Source organism: Poecilia mexicana, unplaced genomic scaffold (assembly GCF_051168715.1).
Source record: "Poecilia mexicana isolate PSO_F unplaced genomic scaffold, ASM5116871v1 scaffold_15, whole genome shotgun sequence".
Classification (NCBI taxonomy): Eukaryota; Metazoa; Chordata; class Actinopteri; order Cyprinodontiformes; family Poeciliidae; genus Poecilia; species Poecilia mexicana.
In genome coordinates this window covers 2,223,745-2,246,761 of record NW_028263384.1, presented here as the reverse complement: position 1 = coordinate 2,246,761, position 23,017 = coordinate 2,223,745, and the positions used below count along the sequence as shown (strand labels likewise).

General features: G+C 37.5%; 1 protein-coding gene and 1 long non-coding RNA gene across 5 annotated transcripts in view; both read right to left on the bottom strand.

The window, feature by feature from the left end:
* Positions 1-23,017, bottom strand: part of nckap1 (NCK-associated protein 1) — a 52,781-nt gene that overhangs the window by 10,035 nt on the left and 19,729 nt on the right. The window contains exons 3-21 of one of the 2 annotated variants that reach the window (XM_015002004.2): positions 17,129-17,221; positions 15,677-15,733; positions 15,435-15,577; positions 15,223-15,313; positions 14,883-15,020; positions 14,675-14,723; positions 10,993-11,149; positions 10,834-10,890; positions 10,196-10,292; positions 9,548-9,654; positions 9,288-9,420; positions 9,082-9,163; positions 7,755-7,813; positions 7,487-7,632; positions 7,251-7,383; positions 6,414-6,533; positions 5,514-5,653; positions 5,214-5,345; positions 1,155-1,373 (exon numbers count right to left, since the gene is read on the bottom strand). In XM_015002004.2, coding sequence (XP_014857490.1) covers positions 1,155-1,373; positions 5,214-5,345; positions 5,514-5,653; positions 6,414-6,533; positions 7,251-7,383; positions 7,487-7,632; positions 7,755-7,813; positions 9,082-9,163; positions 9,288-9,420; positions 9,548-9,654; positions 10,196-10,292; positions 10,834-10,890; positions 10,993-11,149; positions 14,675-14,723; positions 14,883-15,020; positions 15,223-15,313; positions 15,435-15,577; positions 15,677-15,733; positions 17,129-17,221 — 2,153 coding nt within the window. The remainder of the gene's footprint in view (positions 1-1,154; positions 1,374-5,213; positions 5,346-5,513; positions 5,654-6,413; positions 6,534-7,250; positions 7,384-7,486; positions 7,633-7,754; positions 7,814-9,081; positions 9,164-9,287; positions 9,421-9,547; positions 9,655-10,195; positions 10,293-10,833; positions 10,891-10,992; positions 11,150-14,674; positions 14,724-14,882; positions 15,021-15,222; positions 15,314-15,434; positions 15,578-15,676; positions 15,734-17,128; positions 17,222-23,017) is intronic. The other variant, XM_015002005.2, reaches the window with a different exon arrangement.
* Positions 17,899-20,115, bottom strand: LOC148155240 (uncharacterized). Of its 3 annotated transcripts, none has more exons than XR_015765383.1 (3): positions 19,595-20,115; positions 19,106-19,280; positions 17,899-18,578 (listed from the first exon to the last, which is right to left on the bottom strand). It is a non-coding gene; the product is annotated as an uncharacterized LOC148155240 (long non-coding RNA). The 3 variants fall into 3 exon arrangements; XR_015765384.1 differs by having other exon boundaries at positions 19,106-19,275; positions 19,595-20,113; XR_015765382.1 differs by lacking the exon at positions 19,595-20,115 and having other exon boundaries at positions 19,106-19,562.

Below are 23,017 nucleotides of genomic sequence, written 5' to 3'. Positions count from 1 at the left end.
CAAAAAATAAATAAATAAATAAAATTAAGAAAACAAAGTTATAATATTAAGAGCATGATGTCGTACTAAAATAAAGCCAGAAAAATATGATAGTATTAAAAATACGATAATTGGGTCGTAATAAAACAAGATTAAAGTTATAAGAATGAGTGAACAAAGTCAAAATAACACAAGAATAAAGTCATAATATTACAACTAATAAGAACGAAGTTGAATTCGTAATACTTTGATTTTATTCTTGGAATTTGATTTTTTCACATTTTCTTAGCACGGCCCTAAAACTCCATCATAATTTGCTGAGATGTAACCTTGACAACCAGCAGAGAAAAAGGTTTTGCGCCATTATGGAAAATCCGCTTTTTTAGCCCTTAACATTTTTTTTGTACATTTTGAGTGTCTAATAGTGCAAATAATTGAAATGTATTCTCTCCCGGTACTATGTAGATATCTTTATATTCTTTTTAGGTTATATTTTTCAGTTTGTTCATTTTTCTCTTTTCCCTATTATGTTTTCTTCTCCACCACCATATTTGCTCTGGAACTGTTAAATGAGGTCTTGGCTTCTGGATAATCAGTTTTGTGAATTCACTATTTTTTTTTTCTCTTCGCAGCAGTTTTGCCCTTATTTTTGTCGAGGCTTTATTTACTTCATTCATGTTGTGGTAGCATTAATATTTTAATAAGTATCTGACATGCTCCAGGTATTTGGTATGGGTGGTGAGGGTGTAAATACATTAATAACACCATTGGGAAGCACGTTCTGCAGGATCGTCGTCTTCACTCTCCTGCTCTTGATCAGACTTTGGATTGTTGACATCTTTAATAAACAAAAATGGAAGAACGGAGTGGAGTGGGACACTGCGACCTGGAGAACGTGAAAGGTCTCATTCACATTAATAAAGACCACAGCAAAACGAGTTGCTCTAAAATTCACCTCAGAACAGGCGAATGAGGGCCTTCAGATTTCAGACCAAGGCATTGCAGTTCTACTTTATATAGACCATAAAAGAATGATTTACATGTGAAAAGGAGGGATTTAAAACCATGACATGTCCACTTTTAAAGTTTGGGATCCTGATGGAGGTGGGAGTTACAGCCTGACATGTTGATGACTTAAGGTTGCTAAACTGACTCTGATCTATAATCCAACACACCAGTTTGTGTATAAGCTGGTGATGGTGGGCTCCCCATGGCTGTCCAGGTGCTGCGTTTGCTGCAAGAGGACATTGTTGAAAACTCGAGTGATGTCGATGGTGACGTAATTCTCTATGGACTGCAGCACCGTCATGTAAGCCCGGACGCTGGTCAGCAGCTCGCTGGGCTTGGCGATCTCCTGAGTGGCCTGGTTGTACATGGTCATCCCAACTATAGACCTGCAAACAGAACAGACAAGTGGATTGGTTAGAGGTCAAAATGATGCTTTATTCCAATGTTTATTCTGTTTTCTCTTTCTTTCAAGCGATATAATAAGCAATCATTCACACTTCTTTATTAATCATGGAGAAATTCATGTTTTTACAATTTACTGAATTTTTCCAAGCACTAAGCATCATAAAAAAACGGAAATTTTTCACTGAAGTCTTATTAAACTTATACAGGTGCTGGTCATAAAATTAGAATATTGTGATAAAGTTCATTATTTTCCATAATGTCATGATAAAAATTAAATTGTCATATATTTTAGATTCATTGCACACCAACTGAAATATTTCAGGTCTTTTATTGTTTTAATTTTGATGATTTTGGCAAACAGCTCATGAAAACCCAAAATCCCTGTCTCAAAAAATTAGAATATTATGAAAAGGTTCTCTGAACGAGCAATAAAAATAATCATCTGAATCAACAAAGTAACTCTAAACACCTGAAAAAGATTCCTGAGGCCTTTAAAAACTCCCAGCCTGGTTCATTACTCAAAACTGCAATCATGGGTCAGATTGCTGACCTGACTGCTGTCCAGAAGGCCATCACTGACATCCTCAAGCAAGAGGGTGAGAAACAGAAAGAAATTTCTGAACGAATCGGCTGTTTGCAGAGTGTTATATCAAGGCACCTCAGTGGGAAGTCAGTAGGAAGGAAAAAGTGTGGCAGAAAACGCTGCACAACGAGAAGAGGTGACCGGACCCTGAGGAAGATTGTGGAGAAGGGCCGATTCTCCAAAAATTATCTGAATTGAAACCTCAGTAATGAGAGATTTAAAAATATTTTTGCATCTGGAGTGCATTAGAAATAAACTCCTATCACATTTACAATATTTGTTATTATTTTAACCTTCTGTTTTCTTTCACTTTTTTGTCCTAGAGCACCTGCCTTTTTGTGTGGCTTACAAGGATCCATCAGCTGGGATAATTATGCCAACAACTTTTCAGATTCCGATTTATAGTGATGCAACATAGCATCAGAGATGAATAATCTATTCCAGGTCGGAAGTGTCTAAGTATGTTAGCTTTAAAAGTTTAATAGTTAAAGATGCTACCCATCTCCTTAATTGGTCACATCAATATTATAAAAATTACAATATTGCCAAAATTCTTATATATTTTCCAATCAGTTTCAATTTCCTCACTCCCCTTCTTCTTTAAGGAGCTAAATATAACTTTTTCCAACTTCACTTAAATGGTAAACGCCCAATAATGAAACTGTTTCTCTTATATCTCCCATATGACAGAGGGTGTTAACAATTATCAAACCTATTATGTTATTTCAACCCAGATCAGGGCAGCAATGTTTTACTCTACTGCCAGACAGCCCCCAGCATGGGTTACTATTGTGTCCCACTGGATCTCTATTGCTATAGACTTGTACATGTACTCATCAGGCAGGAAAAGGTTAATTAAGCAAACAAAATACCCATTTCTGAAAAATACAATGATGATCTGGCTAAAAACACTTGATTATTTGGGAGAAATGCAACAACTATCCGATATAATGTTCATCCATGTAGAGCAGGATTTAAACTGCTAAGAATATAACTAAAGTGTCTGATCTTTTTTCAGGGAAGGTATTTATGTAACTTGAAGAAATTAAAAACAAACATGATATTCCTACAAAATATTTCTATAACTATCTTCAAGTTCAGAGTTTTATTTTATCAAAGCAACACAATAATCTTTATCTACCCTCTTTGTCTTCATTAGAAGACATTATTGTAAGTCACCTATATGGTAAAGGAGAGGTGTCTCTTCTTTGCTCCTTGTTTGTCGACAAATATTAAAAATCTTTGACCAATATTTGACAAATATTATAATTTATTTTTTATTTTATTTTTTTTATTTTATCAGGTAAACCCCGTTGAGATACACATCTTATCTTATTTTCAAGAGGGACCAGGGTAGAAGTCTGCAACACACAGCAACCTGGTTACAAAATAAAATTAATTATATGCAGAAGTGTAAAACAGTAGAAAAGAATTTAAAAACAGTGACACTGTTTAATAGAATCTCGTCTGTTTTTAAGAATTGCTCGAAATAAGTCCAGTGGAACCAGTTTTGACATCTTTATTTCAGACTGGAGCTGATTCCAGGCTGTAGGAGCCATCACACTAAAGCTTGCTTCCCTTTTTCAGTTTGGAAACGTGGAACATGCAAAAGAAAAATATTGTAAAAACGTAAAGAATGGGAATTAACAGATCTATGTTAAAGAAAGTTTAAGTATGCTGGAGCCAAGCCGAGTAGAGATTTATGAATCAGGATCATTAGGTGATTGTTTCTCAAGACGCTTAAAGGAGGCCATTCAGCTTTTGCTGATTTATGATTTATTTTGGAGAGAGGAAGTCTTTTATTTTGAAGAATGCTTAACAGGATCTAGTTTTGTCTTTTGCCACTACCTAGCCTTCTGTTGATTTCGGTTGCTTGGTTACGAACAGCCGTTGCCGTTGTTCAGCAAGTGTACTGTTCTAATAAAAAATCTGACCAGAAACTGTTCAGCAAATACGTCTGAGCCTCCGTTATAATCTCCCTTTAGCCATTTCCCGAATCAGAAGCTACAATCGAAAGCCAACTTCAGCTTCGATCCAGTCAGGAACGCCGCCACAGCTAGAGGACCGGACTAACGTCTCCTTCTGTGCAGTCCCGTTCTGTTTAGGATCTTGTCAGAGTAGGCATGCTGTTAATGGTTTTAACCACAGTGCAAAGCAGCATCCGTATCTCTACATGTTGTAGACCAAACATGAAGGGAAACCTGACCAATTCATGTTAGTCACTGTACTAGCCTAGCATAATACCGCCACTTCCTGGACCTAAAATTATCTCGTTTTAACGAGTTACGTATCTCGTTATAACGAGATACGTAACTCGTTAAAACGAGATACGTAAGTCGTTAAAACGAGATACGTAAGTCGTTATAACGAGATACGTAACTCGTTAAAACGAGATACGTAACTCGTTATAACGAGATACGTAAGTCATTAAAACGAGATACGTAAGTCGTTAAAACGAGATACGTAACTCGTTATAACGAGATACGTAAGTCGTTAAAACGAGATACGTAACTCGTTATAACGAGATACGTAACTCGTTAAAACGAGATACGTAACTCGTTATAACGAGATACGTAACTCGTTAAAACGAGATACGTAAGTCGTTAAAACGAGATACGTAAGTCGTTAAAACGAGATACGTAACTCGTTATAACGAGATACGCAAGTCGTTAAAACGAGATACGTAACTCGTTAAAACGAGATACGTAAGTCGTTATAACGAGATAGCGATCGAAAAATTTTTTTTACTGCATGATAGCAATGCGCTTCCGTATTTTTGTATTCATTTAATTCTGTTCCTGTTTTTGTATATTTTATAATTATGTATATTATTATTACAACTTATTTTTATTAAACTTATTTTTATTATTATTTAAAGTCAGCAGGAAAAATTTCATCCATCTCAAATATTTTCCAGTTGTAAAAACCCTCTAAGTCTGAATGGTGGACTTTTTGGGGGTTTGGAAGTAACCTTATAAGCTCTCCCAGATGTATTGGCAGCAACAGTGTTCACACACAGGAATGTCAACATTTTGCTTTAATATCAACATTTAGGTTCAGTTTTAATCCATCTGAGGTTGCAATTAAACTTAAAACCACATAAAGTTGCTTTTCTTGACTGTATTTAGACTTTGTAAATAGGCTGCAGGCTCAGAAACTCTAAACTGGACAAAAGTAACAACTTCTTTACGGTTTGTTTGTGTTTGTGTGAGTGTGTGTACGTGTGTAGCAGTTTTACTTTGTGAATCGGATCTCCAGGTGCGAGGTGAGGTACTCTCTGGGTGTGAACGTGTGCTCCCACACCACCAGGTTGGGGACGTAGTTGATGGAGAAGCAGAGCTCTGATAGAGCTGTATGGAGTTTATCCAGACTGGAAAAATAAAGAAAAGCAGGAAGTCAAAAACAATCATTATTGATTATATTAAAGTCAAATTAAGGGTTATTGGCCAAAGCGTGACACAATAAAATAACTGGACTGTAAATAACATAAAAAGCAAGACAGTTCGGTAGATGAATAGTAGCTGGTTTTGGCACTGACTTGGTGACCATTAGCCGGTTCTTCCTCATGCTCTCCACTCCAGGTTTTTCCCTCTCTGGCTCCCCCTTCTTTCCTGTTGCCTTCTTGCTCTTCTTGTTCACAGCCTGGCTGATGGTTTTAGCACAGTGTTTGGGCAGCAGCTGACAGAAGAAAAGGAACAAAGAGTCAAAAACCAGACAAGACATTACTGGTGCTATGCTTGAAATGTTGCCACTTCAATATTAATGCACCATCTGCTTCAGAACCAAAAGGCCAAGCAAGCCTGATTAAAACTGACAGACGTTAGAAATTCAGACAATCCTCACTTTAAAATGTTGAGAAATACAATTACCTGCTTTGCTATCTATCAGTGGGCACTGCTAGCTAAAATGTTAGTTGCACTAATCCTAAAAAGCTAATCATAAACATTAGTCATGCTAATGCTAACTAGCCCTAACTCCTTTCTGTATTTCTGCTAAATACAGAAAAAACAAAAAAAGTAAAACCAGCAAGCTTCACTACATAAAGGGAAGCTTAGCTCTGACATTTCCTGTCTATACTTTTCTGCTGTGAAGTTTCTAAAAAACAGAAAAAAATGGTAAGTCATTGTGATTGAAGACACTTGAGAACAAACACAAAAGAACCTTTTTCTGCAAATGGTAGCTTTGCTATCATTTATATTGAAAAACTGCATCTGTCAGATCTGGTTATTTGGCCCAAAGGAGTCAATCAATGTTTAATAATCAACTCTGTTTCCTAATTTTGGAACCATTAAATTGCACTGAGAGCAACAGCTTCCTCTTTCAGGTCCACAAACCGCTGCAGGGTAAATTATTAGACGCTGTGTTAGACACTGATCTTATCGCTCTCTGGGAGAGATGGCAAACAGAAGTGTTTCCGCAGTGGCTGAAGTGTTCCCACCTGGTCGCTGAGCGTACACTGCTCTGTGCAGATGTCGGTGATCAGGTTTCTGGCCTGCTTGGCCATCTCATCCAGGAACATGTTGCACAACGACAGGCTTCGGTCCCCTATGTGGTGACGCTGGAAAAAAATGACAAACTCTTACCTGAAGTTCATGGAAAAGCAGGTTGATTTCTACTATGCAAAGGTATGCATCCCTGCTATGCCTTTTTATCTATTTTTTTCTCATTACAAAACAATATTCTCATTTTATGTGGTAGAACAAAACAAGTAGCTCATGCTACCTCATGCTGAGGTGAATTGTTTCCAACTGTTTTTACTAGACATGAACCTAACCAATATTAATATCTGTATCACTCCTGATATTTATAAAAATTCTAGGTCATTTATCTGATACAATGTGTCCGCTCCATACGGACAGATCTATTCAGTCTAATTCTATGTTATGTGCTCTGAGAAACATCATGCTTTAGTATTTATTTTACATTGCTGTTATACTCCTAATTGCTCTGACTAAACAAATTAAAATCGATTTTACATGTTTGACCAAGCTTGTGAAGCTGTTGGTGTATTTAGGTGTTCTGTACTGAAGCAGAGTTGTCAAATAAATGTGTAATTCAGTTAATTTATATCTGTGTTTTAATTCAATTCAGTTGTTTTTCTGTACCAGACTGGTATCAGCTGATACTAAACCGTTAGTGGTACTAGAAGAGAAAAAAGTGGATTGGTGTATGCCTAATTTCTACAAATAAAACTCTAAGGTTTGGATGCTGCTCTCATAAAATGATCATTTTTAAACATTTTCACCAATAAACCCCAGGTTGTCAGCTCTCTCACCTCTTCAGGACAGAGTTCGTGTGTGCAGGACATGAAGTGTGCGCAAAGCAGAGGGAAGCAGATGGAGTGGCGGCTTTGGGAGGGAAGCTCCAAGCACTGCTGGAACATTTTTTCAAATGCACGGCTGTAGAAACTGCACACATAATAATAATAAATTTTTTTAAAAAGTAAGGGATGGTTATAAGTAAAATATTTTTAATCATCAAAAGAACTTTTTGTCAGGTTTGGTGTCTCACCAGAAGATGGATAAGTCTGACGTCTCCACCAGCATCTCCACCAGAGAGTCGACCATCTTGGTGTGGAAGATGATGGTGTTCATCATCTTGCCGAGCTCCTTGTGGTCGGCTATACCGAGGCTAGCTTTAGAAACACTGGTGTACGCCTGGGAGGGGAGAGAGACAGGAAGAGACAGGAAATGAAACAAAGTGCGTAGAAGGCCCAGGAAAGCAAACAGAAACAAATCCCAAACCCAAAGTAGAAAAGTCTTCTCTGGGTTGTTTTTACCTGCAGTCTGAACCAGTCCAGTCTCATCCCCCTGAAGTCAAACACGTCTCCATCTTCCACTGGAAGGCAACAAATGGTTATTTACTCAAAAATAGATCCACCATCCCTTTAAAAGCTGAGCTCTGTTTCACAGTTGTAGAAATTGTCATCTAAAAAACCCACCAGACTTAGTTTGTAGAGGAGATTTTTCATTGTTTTCATGTACAAAAGACATTTTAAAACTCATTTAAGCGACTCGCTTTCATTTCAAAGATGATGTGGCAAATGAAAGCACAGACCTCGATTATCTTATGGTTCCAACAAAACATCAGATAAGGAAATAAAAAAAGAACAAATGGGTGAGTCATGAATGAAAGGAGACAAAATTGCTAATCGGCCAACAAAAAACTAACAACAACAATAAAATAAATCTCATTGAAAACACATTAAGACAAATGGAATCTCGGCTTTATAGGAAGGAAGAACCACACAGCAGTTTTGACAACAGATAGCTCAGGCAACGAGCCAATCGAGGTGGAAGATGGTGTTATGTGGACATAAAGTTTCGTGGTTCAGAAGATGTTTTATTGTTTAATTCCTCTTCATACCAAACATCTGCTGGTGATAGTTAAGTTGTTCAGTTAATCAATAGTGGTTGTTTCTGAATGTTTTCCTGCATCTTCACTCATAATAATGAGCTGCAGCAGCCACTTCATTTCTCTCAGTGTGTGAGCCAAATGAATGACAGAGTCTGTGTTGATATCTTGAATTCCTTCTTGCCTCCAGCTGAAGTGACTTGGACTAACATGTTGTAAAAAAATGAGCTGTTGAGTCTAAGACAACAACAAGACTAAGGCAGCGTTGTAGTAGAAGGTAGAAATACCACCACCTGCAGGTGGGAGTTAGCATCACTTAAATTAAACCCAATGTTTTTGACTATTTTTGCAGAAAATTTGTAATCAATTCACAATTATGCATTAGCGTAAAACAAATGCAAGGAGCTGTTGATTTTGTGTGAATTTCCTTGAATTCGGAGAGATGGATGCTATTATCCACTTAATACAAAACAAACTGAACTAGCCTGTTTGGTAATGTGCAAGTCTTAATTTTGAGAGGTTTTTTGTGCTTGTGGGACCTTTTGTAAATGAACATCATACAGCCATAACCACAAAATCTGTTCCCAATAAAAGATAGCAATGAATTCTAAAGACCTTTTGTCAGTTTTATTGTAAATGTAATATATCAATTTATCATAACTTATATTTATGTTGCTCATCTCTAGTGTTGGTGGTACATCAAATATGACTCTAATAAGCTCACATTCAATTAGATGACTTCACTATCTTACCTTGTTTGACACTCAGAGAGGTCATGGTGTTAACAAATGAAGACATGATTATAGATTCATCCTCTGGACAAACAGACAGGTTCTGTTTAATAAAACCCAGACAGAGAAGTGAAGTAAGAACAAATGTTTACCAGAAAACACCGACTGACTGCTAAACATGTGAATATAAGGAAGCAGCTAGTTATCAGCCAACATTTTCTCCCTACCTGCACCATCTCATTGAGAACCACAGCGTCGAACCCAGACAGGTACTGGACGTAGTATCGCTGCATCACAGGGCCATACTTCCTGACGTGAGCTCTGAGCTCCTCCATGTAGAAGATCAGCTCTGCAATGTGTCTGAAAAATATACCGAAACTCATCAGGCCTGGAAGAAAAACAGCAGCTAACCAGCTGTACAGAGAGTAAACTGTGCATGTGTGTGTAGGTGTGTGGGCGTGTGTGTATGGTTAATCGGTGTGCATACTTGTCTATGAAATCGTCGGTGCTTTTTTTCTGGATGTTGTCTGCGTGTCGTAGCAGCCAGATGATTTCATCTCGGGCGAACGACAGTGCCATGAACACGAATAACGCCTAGAGGATCCAGACCACAGAGACTCAGGGAGGGAACAGGAACCCATCAGAAAATACTCCAAAAAAATATTAACCAAGCAAAACAAGAGAGTCTGAGTGTATCCGGCTGAAAAACACATCACTATATAAGCGATTCATATCGGCCAATATCAATAATTATTGATTTGTTTTTGTTTTAAATATCTGAAATGCTTACCAACTGATTTAAATCCAATCCAATTATTAATCTGATAATCCAAAAGTTAAACAGATCTGCCCTTCACTCTACTGATGCTGAGCCCAACGGAAAGGCCTGAGCTTTTCACATGTTGATGTAACCCTAACCCTAAAAACTGAAGAAACGAGCAACTAAATGTGATTGTTAGAGTTAACATTGGCTCTATAAGCACCGTCTTTGGTGCTAAAAATTACATTGGCACCGAATGTTTTTAAATTATGTAAAAACAGTGCACTGGGAAAGAGAACTACAGCAGCTGAAAATGTGACAACTTTGTTCCCCAATCAAACAGAGTCAACTGAACTATCAGGTATGTGATGCTACCTTTGGGCCTAGAAGTCCAGGCTGGTCGGCTAAAACAGTCGCCAGCTCCTTCAGAGCCGATCGGAGAAACTTACGCCTCTCTCTGTGCATGGAGCCTCTGCAAAAACAGACACACACACACACACACACACACACACACACACACACACACACACACACACACACACACACACACACACACACACGGAGGCTGTCAGAGCAGCACTCTGAACACAAGAGGCGTGATTAAAACGGCATTTTTGACACTTTCAGGACAATCCCGAAGAGGAGAGAAAGGAAGCAGAGGATGAGCGGCGGCAGAACAATGAGAGTGGAGATGAAAGGGAAACATGGCAGAAGTAATAAGGATAAAAGCTGTGATGAGACAAAGAAGGGAGGATAAAACAGGGTAAAAGAAGGTGATGTCTGAGAGTTAGACTCCCTCAAGAAGACTCAGCAGGGAGGAAGAGAAGCTGAAATGACAGGTTTGGAAAAAAAAAACAGCAAAGCCATAAAGAGAACAAGAATATAAATTAATAATACAGAAAATGTAGACCGTGGGAGGGAGAAAATAAAACTAAAATGTAAGATTTTGTATGCTTAAAGTTTCAGCTAAGATATGATGAAAGGAATCCTAACAGGATTATAGCTTCACTTACGCATGAGACAGCGCCTGTTCTTTGCACTCTCTGATGTCGTTGATGCGTTTGTTATACCTGTCGAAAAGCAAAACGAAGGAATCAAAAATTTTCCTACTCCTTTTGTCGCTGCAAGAGTTTGAAACTTTGGAAATATTTGTCACGTGGCGGCGATCCTACCCTCTGATGTTGACGAACAGGTCTTCTGCGGCCTTGTGGATGTGGAAGACTTCGTCCCTAAACAGACAGAGGCAGGTGGAGCTTTGCAGGGCCAGTTTCCATAGAGACAGGGCGGCTGCGTCGCTGTTCAGCGCAGCGTGGCACAGGATAAAGCCGACTGCAGGGAGAACAGAGAGGGAGGTTGAGTTACTTGGACTTTTAATTGGCTGTGTTTGCCCCTCTCCCCTGTTTTAGGCAAACACCAGTGGTGATCAAACGTCATTTGATTTGGTTTTTCCATTTCCAGAAGCTGTGTGCTAAGAAATTAAGAGAAATGATCCCAAGATCTCAAACAAAAATTGACCTAAGGTTATTGGTAAAGACATTCTGACCAGACATGCAACGATTAGAGATTTGCCACTGGTTTCTTATCTTAGATTTTTGTGTGGCTTTGAGCAGCCAATTTCCATTTCTCTGTCAGAATTAGTTCAAAACTTTTTTATTTCCTGAGTTGCTGCTGTAAGGTCATTCTGTTTACATTTTTCTTGAAAAGGTATGGTTAATCCAGTGGGTGACCAAGCTAAGCATGCTAGTTGTTAACCTCTCTAATGCAAACCCCAACCTAGTCAAGCTAATGGACAGCAGAAGGAGTAGGATTTACCAGCTTAAAAATGCTAACCACTAGCTTCTCCAATGCTAATGCAACAGAGTAGTCTTCTTCTCATTTGCCAGTGCCAGCAGCTCAGTTACTGGTGAAAGGCCAACAATAATCATCAGATCAGTAGCCAGTTTCAAAATAGATATAGTTTCCTGCAATAATCACATAAACATCTCTGGGTGCACACTAGTGTTAATTTTGGCCCCAATAACAGTCTATAGTACCTTACACTAGCAAGAAACATGATAACCACTGTTGCTACTAAACATCAGTCTCTGTGTATATCAGGGGTGAAAGTAGTTTTAAATTCTTGGGGGTACTATGACAAAAGTATATATATATTTCTTTGTGTGCTTTGGAGTTTCTGTGCTGATTATTTTTTTTAATTAGCTCTTGAATTGCTACAATATAAAGCTGTATCTCCTTCAGCCCACTGGCTGCAATGTTGACACCTTGAGATGCCATGAGGCCTAAACTCTGAACTTCATGGCATGGAGTGCATCCCAGTTTTCCATGTCTGGTATATAACCATTCATTTTAGTTTTTAAACTGGTTCTATTGATCCTGTGTCCAGACAGAGGGATAATCAGTAGCCCAGCATCATGACCTGTTTGTTCTGAAGATCCTGCAGCTTCCACTTCTCTTCCTAACATGGCTCCTCCTCACCCTGACTCTCACACTGACAGGAGGAACCTCAGAGCTCTGTTAGGTTAAAAGCTCATCTTCTGAAGTTGGGATATTTTTCCTCCAACAGGATCCAGAGGAATCACCTCAAACCAGATGTTGGACTGGATTTTATTTCACTGTCATTTGTGAATGTTAGAGCCTCATTTTCAACAGTGGAGCTATAAAGGTTGAACAAGGTTATTATTTTGGAGAAAGTATCAACATCAATATTTCCACTAAATAAGCAAAAAAATAGTTTAATAGAGGAAAAGCCTCTCAGACTCTGAGCTCAAAACAAGATGCCAGAGTAATAAAACTATTTCTTTAATTAGAAAATGTATTTAATTTCACATAATTATCGTGGTAGAAGCTATTTGTTTGTTAAATACTTAATGAAACATATTTACTGTGTTTGATGTTTGTTGTGAATGACGTATACTCACAGACTAACGAGATAATTAGTCCAAGTTTGTCGTTTGTTGAACATTCAGAAATTACAGGCTGTGATGAGCCACAGCAAAGGTAAACAAAGGTAAAACAACCTGAACAGGTGATCAACTGTAAACCACTTTTTTTTATTCTCTCTCTCTTTGTCGTTTAAGCACACCCGTTGCCGTGCGAACCGCTCGCTCCTTGAGCCCAGCACAGATTACGTTAAAAACATTCAGTCCGTTATGATATCAGGTTTTCAGATTTGATATTTATTTTGCGATCATTAATTAGCCTCCATGAACACAGCGGTGGTTGATTAGTTCATTTTAAACTCCTGCTCTGCTCGTTATTTTGGTAATGGAACCGAAACGCACAGTACTGCGCAACACCTTGTTGAAATGATAATTACTGAGATTATTATTGTTGTTGGGTCATTAATTTGAGCACGTTTTGTTGACTTTTTGTTGTTGTTTCATAAAGTTCTGAACGTTTTGATAAGCCAATCAGAGGAGGACCTGGTCTCAGCTTCCTGGCGGCGTTCAGTTTGTCACCTAATCCCGAGATCGACTCAAAATCTTCCGCTATCGACGTGTTGCATCGCTGCTCTAACAAAGAATAGTTCAGAAACAATATGAAATGGGGAAAAAAGCTGTTTATTAACTAATGAAGCCATGTTTTAGATTGTTCTTGAAAACCTAATCACTCACGGCTGCACAGTGAATCCATTGATTTTTTACAGCAAACAGCCGCTCCCCTCTCTTGCAGGTACTGCGTAGCCCCGCTAAATCTTTTAGGGGAACGCAGTACCCTGCCGTACCCGCCTACTTTCACCCCTGGTGTATATTCTCTAAATTTCAGCATGTTCCATAACAGACAGAGGCTGACAGCTTGTTTGCTGTAATACAAACAGCTGTTCTTGTGTCTTAAAAAATGTGAAATAAACCAGTCAGATCATGGTTAATTTCACTTTTGTCAATTTGATAAAAGTGAGGTCATGCGTACTTGAAAATCTGAGTATAAGATGACAGAAAGTGAAAAAGCACAAAACAGAGAAGCAAGGAAAAAAGCAGTATGCACAGAAGAGTATCCTTTGATTGTAGCAGGTTGAGATCACAGCTAACAGGGCTCTGTGGAACACAAGCTAACAAGGTTCCTTACATTTTCAGTCTACTTCATTTAGTAATGACTTCTATATTTTTCGGTGTGGAAATCACACTTCTGCTAGTGCACTGGTAGTGCTTACATTTTCCAAAAATAGAATCAGTTGAGCAGAAAATTGTTGATTCCAGTCAACTACCGGTCACCAAGTGAATCTCTACTTTTGGCAGAAGTTGACATAACGCCACCTCCTGTCCTGGCATGGTTGTTTTAGTGTCTGGTAAATTTTCGGTATCGATACCTTTTTTAAATAAATATTTAATGTTTTCAAAAAATTATTGTCGACATAGCAGCCGTCAGGACAGTCATCAGGATACATTTTACACGCAGTCCTCCAAGACCAGTCAGTGTAAACTGACGTTTACAACACTGGGATCTTCTACATCCATTGATGAGTCAATGCGACAATAACAGCTGCAAACAGATTCCAACTGTCCAACTGTAATTAATATTGCAAAATTAATGACAATATGAAAGCATCAAAGCTTTCATACCAACTCACATGTGCACAAACTGGTAGGCCAAGCTCCATCAGTTCAAACTAGCAGTAAAAGAACAGGGCTAGAGAGGTGGAGCAAAGCTGCCAGTGCCTGTGAATAACACTGATGAAACTCCTCATATGTTCAAGGAATGGCCCCCAAGTTCTAAAATATCTGGGAACATAATAATTGAGAGTGTAGTGTATTTTTTCTTTATCTAAACTTTTAATAAGATTTTTTAACCTACAAATGTGAGAAAATATATTTGCTAACAGACATATTCAGTATGTAATGTTTCTACAGTACTTACACACAATCCACTTCTCCATTGCGTCCAATGACAGATATTCACAAGGCATCTAAAGATGGAGAGAAAGCCAAAGATTTTTTTTGTCGTACTCTTTGTATAAACGTTCATTTTATGACCAAAAAAAGCCCAATATATTTTTGCCAAAGCTTATTAAATGTTACAAAAATATGTCTTCACAAAACAAATCTTGAATTGTTTGAGTACTAACAGTGTCTGATTGAGCAGGGTTGAGCATTGTGGAGGGAGCAGAGATTAGAGAGAGCAGCTGGGCGTTCCTCCACTGGTCGGCAGACAGATTCCTCCTTGGATAGACCATCTGAAGGCTGATCAACGCATCCGACAGCGACTGCAAGTAAAGAGACAAGACAGGAAGGGAACAGTACCACATTTAACAAATCCAAACTTGAACTGTGACATACAATGCATGCACATGTCAAAATCATCCAACAAATTCAGGAAACCACTTATTTGGCCGGCAATAAAATCTACATTTTCCTTCATATATTATTAGATAGAATTATTATACTGTATAAGAGCAGATTTGATACCTTTCCATGTGGAACAAACTCCTCCATCATCTTCTTCAAAGGGTTCTCATAGTCGACGATCATCTGACCCAGCCTGGGGTATTCTCTGTCACTGAAACACACAAACAGCTTCAGTTACCACGGAGATAATAACCTCCATTTGGGTTTATTAGAACTGGGCGCTTGGAATCAGTTCTCTAATGCGCTGCGTCGTTATTCCCTGTGCTGGTCACCTGGCTCCGTGGGTCATCTCGTGGGCGTAGTTGTACAGTCCAATGATGGCCTTTCTCTCCTCTATGCGGGAGAGGATTATCATCAGAGTAGTGTATGTCACCACCAGGTCCAGGTAGTTCTTGGTCAGGTCAAAATTCACAGTCTGACAAACAAAATCACAAAGAGTAAAACAGATGTGACGAATAGCTTTGAAAGTATAGAAAGGCATCTTTTTAGGACGGTAATCGAAACAACTGCTTACAATGTCAAAGAAGACTTGGCAGGCATCGATTGTGTTCAGCAGCTCACACACATGGTCCTGTTGATATGCAGGAAAAATGCTGGTTAATTTTTTTATATTAGTTGATATAAATTAAGCAGTGGTGGAAGGTTATCTATGTGTTTTAACAGTGCTTTTGAGCAACAACCTTTATAATGTTGGAACGCCTGTTTAGTTCCCATTAAATGTTGCTCCTATGCAACACTGCCACATCCTATCCACTAATGGCAATAATCTTCTTTTTGAGACAGTAGCTGCATTTCAATTATAAATTAGCACAAAACGTTGTTGATATTCTGTTGATGATGAAAAAACTTTTTTTTTTTTAATGGCAGCATCTCCATTACATTATAATCACTCGTGAATTAGTTTGTTCACGTGATAAGTAGTTTAAAAACATACCGCGACATCATCCTCCTAATATTTCTATGGTCTTCTTCATCTTTCCAGCCAGTAGTAACATCTGGCTGGATCACATTTTGATACGGCCAACAAAAAATCAACTCAACATTGTAGCGCAAAAAACTTTTTAATCAAAAGAAGAGAGTTTATCTGAAACTACCGGGTTTCGATTAACCAAATTTATTTTTGGAATTCCACAACATCCATCCATCCCTCCCTCCCCTTAGTGGGGTCGGGAGGGGTGCTGGTGTCCATCTCCAGCTAATGTTTCAGGAAAGAGGCAGGGTCACCCTGGACAGGTCACCAGTCCATCGCAGAGCAACACAGAGATAGACAGGACACACAACCATACACACACACACTCACACCTAGGGAGAATTTTAGAGAGACCAATTAACCTGACAGTCATGTTTTTGGACTGTGGGAGGAAGCCGGAGTACCCAGAGAGAAATCACGCATGCACAGGGAGAACATGCAAACTACAGAAAGACCCCGAGCCAGGAATCAAACTCAGGGCCTTCTTGCTGCAAGGCAACAGTTCTACCTACTGCACCACTGTGCAATTTGCAATGTTTTTGGTTAATGGAAACGCAGCTACAGTGATGATAGGGTGAGGCAGCAAGTTTATCTGGAAAAAATCTTGTTTTTGGAAGTAGGGAGATGTTGGAATAAAACTGACCATGTATCTCCATATTAACTGCTGAAAATTTGTTTAGTCACGTTTATTTTCATAGATCATATCTAAAACGTCCGAAGGAAATACCTTAGCGCAATGCTATTGGCTGGGGTTTGCAAAGCAATGAAATAAAGAGTAGCATTCATTTTCCTTTGGGCTGATTGGACGTTACCCCTAAGAGTAAATATTACAAAGACTTAAATATTAACCTCTGCGGTAGTGCCAAGATGGTTTCCAAAGTGTGTATTCATACATATTCAAGTATATTTAAAGCTTGAACGATTAAAATGGTTATAAATGTTTTCAGACGAGTCAGAGTCTCAAGTATCCGTGGATGGTTGCTTATTTTTTCTTACCTTGAATTCCATGACGTCCACAAAGGTAAAATAGTAGAGAGCCAAGTTCTTGAGGATCTCAGACTTCTCCTTCTGCAGCTGAGCCAGCTGTTGCTGTGAAAAACACGAGAAAGAACGTGAATTTGCGATATTGTCTAGATTTTTATGCCTACTTTGCTTACTGGGAAAATCATCTTTCTGCATGAAGTTTTTTGTAAGCATATTACATTCAAGGCTCGGCATACACCATCTGAGATTCTCACAGAACAATAACCGTGAGTAAAAAATACTATAACCTTCACGGCATTTAAACAAGAGTTTTAGGCAACAATGTTAAATATAATCCTACAATATTTTTTTGTGAGTGAGGGGCATTTGAGAAGCTTTAGTACCAGTCAACACACTTTGGCCATTGTCTAGGCCATTCACTGATTTGGTCTATAAAACTCTTGGTAACACTTTATTTGAAGGGGGTTGAATAAGACTGTCATGACACTGTCATAAACATGACATAACACCTGTCATGAACATCAATAAGTCTTCATGAATAGTTATGACTGTTGTCATAAAGCGTCATTAGGTAAATAATGACACTTTTAATACAAAGTTGACATTATTCAAAATGTCTTCGTTATGACAACTTGTCATTAACCAAGAAATCATGATCTAACATAAATTTGTCATAATAATAGTCATAATGATTTAATTATTACACTAGCAAAAGCTTTAACAGAACAATGATTAATATTTCCACTCCCTGAAATAAAGCAAAACAAGTAGGACAAGCAATAAAGATTTCATTAAGCTTTATTACACGGTCAAATGATTTAATAACAGACTCATTAACAATTTCCTTTACATCAACTAAAGTGGAACAAGTAGCACCAGTTATGAATATGTCATTAAGTGTCACTACGGTGTCATTAATATTAACTTTTACCTCAAGTAAATTGAAACTAGTAGCAACAATTATAAAGATGTAATTTAGCATTACAGTGTCAAATGCAATGCTAACAGAGTTATTGATATTAAGTCTTACCTCAAGTGAAGTGAAACACACTGAACTACTTATAACTACCATCATAACTGTAGAACAAACCCTTTGTACATTGAAATAAAACAAAAGATAACTTGTTCTAAGATAACAGAGGGTTTAACATCTGGTTACTCTGAAATGCTGATTGAAAAACTAAAACAGAATTACTTATTCTTTAACTTAAGAAAATAGGTTCTTTCAACAGTAACATGTTTTGCTTTGATTATGTCAGCCATCTCCTTCGTAATAGTCTTCCTGTAATGCTCTGAAAACAGGAGATCTTCATTTCCTGGAAGCAGCTCTTTGAAGGTGTCCAGAAATGCTCAGAAATTACAGCAATAGTTAATCATGGCAAAAGCCTTTTCATGAATTCAAACTTGGTGAATCTCTTCTGGACATTCTCATAGTCGGTGATGACTCAATTCATTGTGGTCACTTAAAAAAAGAACAAAGACAAAAAACAATGTCATCATAATTCAGCATTTATTTAAATACCATTTCAAAAATGTCCCTTGCTGCACACTGTCAGAATGGTAGACTGGCAGACAAATGCCTAGTTAACATGACTGGTTGTTATAAAGTGCAATACAATTATTTCTTAATACAAGTGGAATAATATCTGGAGCTGAACAAAATTATTCTGATCAAATATTTGTCTGGCAGATGTTCAGACAGACTGCCATTGTTGTTATTCAGATTGCATCATTTAATGCATAGTTTTAGGCACATGAATGCATCTTTTTACTTAATGAGCATTTTAAATTATTTCTAACCAGATACTCTGACTTATGGTTGTTTGCAAGAAGCTTATTAATAAATAAATAGATTTAACATCAGTTTTAGTTGTCTAAAACGTAACTTAACTCAGCTGGTGAATGTTGGTTCCTGCTCCCCATTCCCCTCTTACCTGGCCGTCCCACCCCACTTCACATGGTGAAAATATTAACACAAAAACGACTTACCTAATTTTCTTGGGGAATATTTCATCTGCTTCTTTCTCTTTGGTCAAACAGGAACTTCTTTCTCTGGTGGCTGGTCCTTATTATCATCCTCCACACTCGTATCATGTCTTCATTAGCCAACTTTGTCCTCCCCACCATGTGTCCTTAGGCTAGCCTGGGTCTTCATGTGGCTAAACTTGCCAAAGAACACAAGCACTGTGTCACATCAGCCAAGTCGCTAAATAATGCACATGAAGGATAACTTTGACTAATATATTAGCTTTTAATTTGCTAGATTAAAATTGGAGGGGGAAAAACAATTTGCCTGTCTTTAAAATATATTTAATATTAAGGGCTAACGTTACAGTAATTGTGTTTAATAACTTTAGCTAACATTAACTTACAGCAATGTAGGATTGGCTTGAATTGCTTATAGCTAACATTACAGAGAAAGAGAACATAGTCAATGTTATTTTCTCAAAGAAAATGCAAAGTTAATAAGACACATACCTCATATGTATTAGGTATCAAACTTCGGCTTCTTTTTAAACAGGAGGTCTGGCCGTTATAACTTGTGTTAGGTTTGCGCCACAATATGGAAGATTTCTTCTTCACCAACACACTGCACGCCTGTTGGTGCACTGCTGCCTCTCACTGGTGGAGATGGTGTATTGCACTACTTAGCCCTTGTGTTTAGAAATGGGGTCCATACCAACCGACCCCACACACGTAAAACTTTTATCATTTGCCACAGTTCTCTACGTTTGCCTCAGTCCTCGCACGCACAAGGGTTAAAACAGCCTTAAATAATGTTTCAAATGCTAAGTTCATAAGTGCTTTGTAGACATCTTGCTGTAAAACTTTAAGATCGATTAAATTAAGAAAATTAAGACTAAACAACATGGCAGAGCTTTATAATATTACTACATAAAGCTAATTTTTAAAGTTTAATCGGTAATACTTTTATAACAAATTTATGTCAGATCATGATTTCTTGGTTAATGTCAAGTTGTCATAACGAAGACATTTCGAATAATGTCAACTTTGTATTAAAAGTGTCATTATTTACCAAATTACGCTTTATGACAACAGTCATAACTATTCATGAAGACTTATTGATGTTCATGACAGGTGTTATGTCATGTTTATGACAGTGTCATGACAGTCTTATTCACCCCCCCTTCAAATAAAGTGTTACCAAACTCTTTCATGCTCTTAACTCATTGTTAGAGTGATAGCCTTCTGGTAGACAACTTCAAGTACTACTAGCACCGAACATAGCTAAGAAAAATCAGTTATTCTTTTGAAATATTGCTTAATGTTCAAATTTATTGACACAACTTACTTTTAAATACCATTTTAAATATGTTTATGTGTGTGTGTGTGTATGCTTAGGGATGTGTGCTGTTGTGCATCCAGTCAAAAAGGACTGAGCTACAGGGAACAAAGAAATTGCTGTACATTTAAAAGTTATATACTTTGTAAATTATATTTGTGTCACACAATAACATAATGAAACTACAGACTATCATTCAGTGAGAATCTCATGTTATCCATTTGCAGTTGTTCATGCTGGAAGGATTTTGCTAAAAGCAAAAAAATAATCTGACCACAAGGTGATTATTGACCTTCAAGAGAGGAACGAGGAAGACGTTGTGAAGCTTCAATTTAAAAAATTTCAATGTTGTAAATTAAAACCTGCTCCAACACCATCCAAGATCAGAAATGAAGCTTAAAGAGAGAGCACTAGCTGTAGAGGAGAAAAAAGTCCATGAAATAAAAAGATAGAGGGTGTGTGACACAGCACTGCTGCAACATGGAACTAAACCTCAAATACATGAGCAAAAATAAAACTATTATTGGTGTTTACTTTTTAATCAAACCAATTTATCTTATTCATGCCCCTTAAACTTCTTCACATTGTATAACCACAAATCTTTGCTAGACAGACCAACACAAAGCAGTGCACAACTGGGAAGTGGAAGGAATATGATGTGGCTTTCCAGAATCTCCTGAAAATAAAAATTTGGGAAAGTTGTGACATTTGTATTCAAATTGTCCAACTTTGTTGCTATATTTAGTGTCTTTTCTGAGAATTTCTTTTAAAACTGGTATTGGCAGGTCAGGGTTTATTAAGTTTTGTCGTCAGACAAAAACCAGCAATCAACGCACCATTAGTGCCAAGTCTTGAAAATTTTCCATCCAATCTGACTTAAAAATGTCCAAATATTTTAGTCTTCAGAAAGTGTAAAGTTACTAGAGATCTTCCCAAAAAGAGATGGGGCCGGTATTAAAAAGAAAGGTGGTTATGCAGCAAGAGATAAACACAATATACACTATATTATAGATGAACAATTTCTGATTCAGAAACCAATTATTTTATTCAACCCTAATCCTGACTGACAAGAGGAAACTGCAGTGTAAACATTTATTTAAAATAATTCTATACGGTTCAATTAGTTCACATTTAACCCAAGTAAGTTTGTGGATAAAACTCTGTAACTTAAATCACCAGTATTAGGTTAGCTTAGCTGCCTGGCTTTTTTTTAAATAACAAAAAACATTATAATTTTACAAAAAAATTGAGCAGACTGAAATAAATTTTTGAGAATTTTGAATCGATTCAAAAATTCCCAGGACTAGAAATTGACTTTTTCCTGCACCTCTACACTATTTATGTATTTTTTAAATGTCGGAAATCATGTATTGTTTTCCTTCCACTTCACGAATATAAACTACTTTGCTTTGGTCGAGTCATATAAATATCAACTACAGTTTGGAGTTGGAGACTGAAAAAAATTGGGAATGTTTGACACTTTTCTAAATCACAGTGCGGTATGCATTTAAAAAAAATTAAAAAGTGCTCTTTAAAATTCCTTATTGCAGGTAGCTTGTCATCCAAACAGGAACCAGTTGGTCACCAAGTAGCAAACCAGAAAAGGACAAGCAGCTATCACACCAGGTAGTTCACCAGCCACACAGTCACTCACACGGTGGATGAAGGAGAGAAAGTAAAAAAAAGAAAGATTGCTGCCAACAACAACAGCAGAGCAAAGCAAAAAAAAAAAACACCTCAACTCTTCAAAAACACATCTACAGATAATTTACATTACAAAACTTAGGTACATCAATTAAAAAAAAATTCAAAAGTTACAGAAACTTGGTTCCAAAAAAACTTACCAAAAAGCACAAGTCCGGAATAAGCCAAGATTAGCATGCAGAACACAAACAAACACAGAAACAAAGAAAAAAAAAACAACAACGTAAGAGACAATCGTTGCACAGTTATAATGAATAAAGCAGTTAGCATCACACGCACAAACACAGAGTTTTTACAGATAAACAACGCTGTCTGCTAATGATGCTCACATTAACAGCAGGGGGCCAGAAGGCACAAATTAACACGTGAAGCTGACAGAGTTATTAGGATGAGTTAAAATCTGATCTTAATTCACGCAATACATGAACACACACACGTACAATGTGGGAGAACTGCACTTATTCACACATATTAAACTCCCCAGGGGTTGAAAACAGTGAAATGTGTCGATCATTTCATAATTTTCTGGGCAGACAACAAACATTGCTTCCAATGGTAATCAGTGAGGCAACAGATCGACTGAACTGTCATTATTCTTGGTGTGTGTGAATAGATTGTCTTTGAGAGTAATTACTCAATCTGCAGAATACAAATGCGGGAGATCTAAAAACAAGTTTCAATTTCAGGGTTACGTTTGTCGAAATAAACCACCACCAAGGTCATTCAATAAATTAAAAGAATATAAACATAAAGAATAAAGCACATCCGATGCCATCATACCATCATGACTTTGTTGGAGCCGTTTGCTGTTGATTGCAATGATTTCAAAATCTACTTTGTCCAAAAGGTTTCCATATATAGTAACTTTTGAGTCATTGCTGAGACGTTCAGTC